The 463-nt window shown below is 46.0% G+C and overlaps 1 protein-coding gene across 1 annotated transcript in view; it reads left to right on the plus strand.

The window, feature by feature from the left end:
• LOC119421103 (ATP synthase subunit a-like) overlaps positions 1–463 on the plus strand; it is a 5,131-nt gene that overhangs the window by 4,564 nt on the left and 104 nt on the right. The window contains exon 4 of the mRNA XM_037688500.1: positions 18–421. Coding sequence (XP_037544428.1) covers positions 18–421 — 404 coding nt within the window. The remainder of the gene's footprint in view (positions 1–17; positions 422–463) is intronic.

Genomic DNA, 463 nt, shown 5'->3' on the forward strand with positions numbered 1-463 from the left:
CTCCAGCCTGTTTGTAGTATTCACCTCCAGCCTGTTTGCAGTCTTCACCTACAGCCTGTTTGTAGTATTCACCTCCAGCCTGTTTGTAGTATTCACCTTCAGCCTGTTTGTAGTCTTCACCTCCAGCCTGTTTGTAGTCTTCACCAACTGCCTGTTTGTAGTCTTCACCTACAGCCTGTTTGTAGTCTTCACCTACAGCCTGTTTGTAGTCTTCATATACAACCTGTTTGTAGTCTTCACAAACAGCCTGTTTGTAGTCTTCACCAACTGCCTGTTTGTAGTCTTCACCTACAGCCTGTTTGTAGTCTTCACCTACAGCCTGTTTGTAGTGTTCGCCTACAGCCTGTTTGTAGTCTTCACCTACAGCCTGTTTGTAGTCTTCGCCTACAGCCTGTTTGTAGTGTTCACCTACAGCCTGTTTGTAGTCTTTGCTTACAGCCTGTTTGTAGTCTTCACCTCCAGC

This window comes from Nematolebias whitei, chromosome 15, assembly GCF_014905685.2.
Source record: "Nematolebias whitei isolate Nwh7 chromosome 15, NemWhi1, whole genome shotgun sequence".
In the NCBI taxonomy this organism is placed as follows: domain Eukaryota; kingdom Metazoa; phylum Chordata; class Actinopteri; order Cyprinodontiformes; family Rivulidae; genus Nematolebias; species Nematolebias whitei.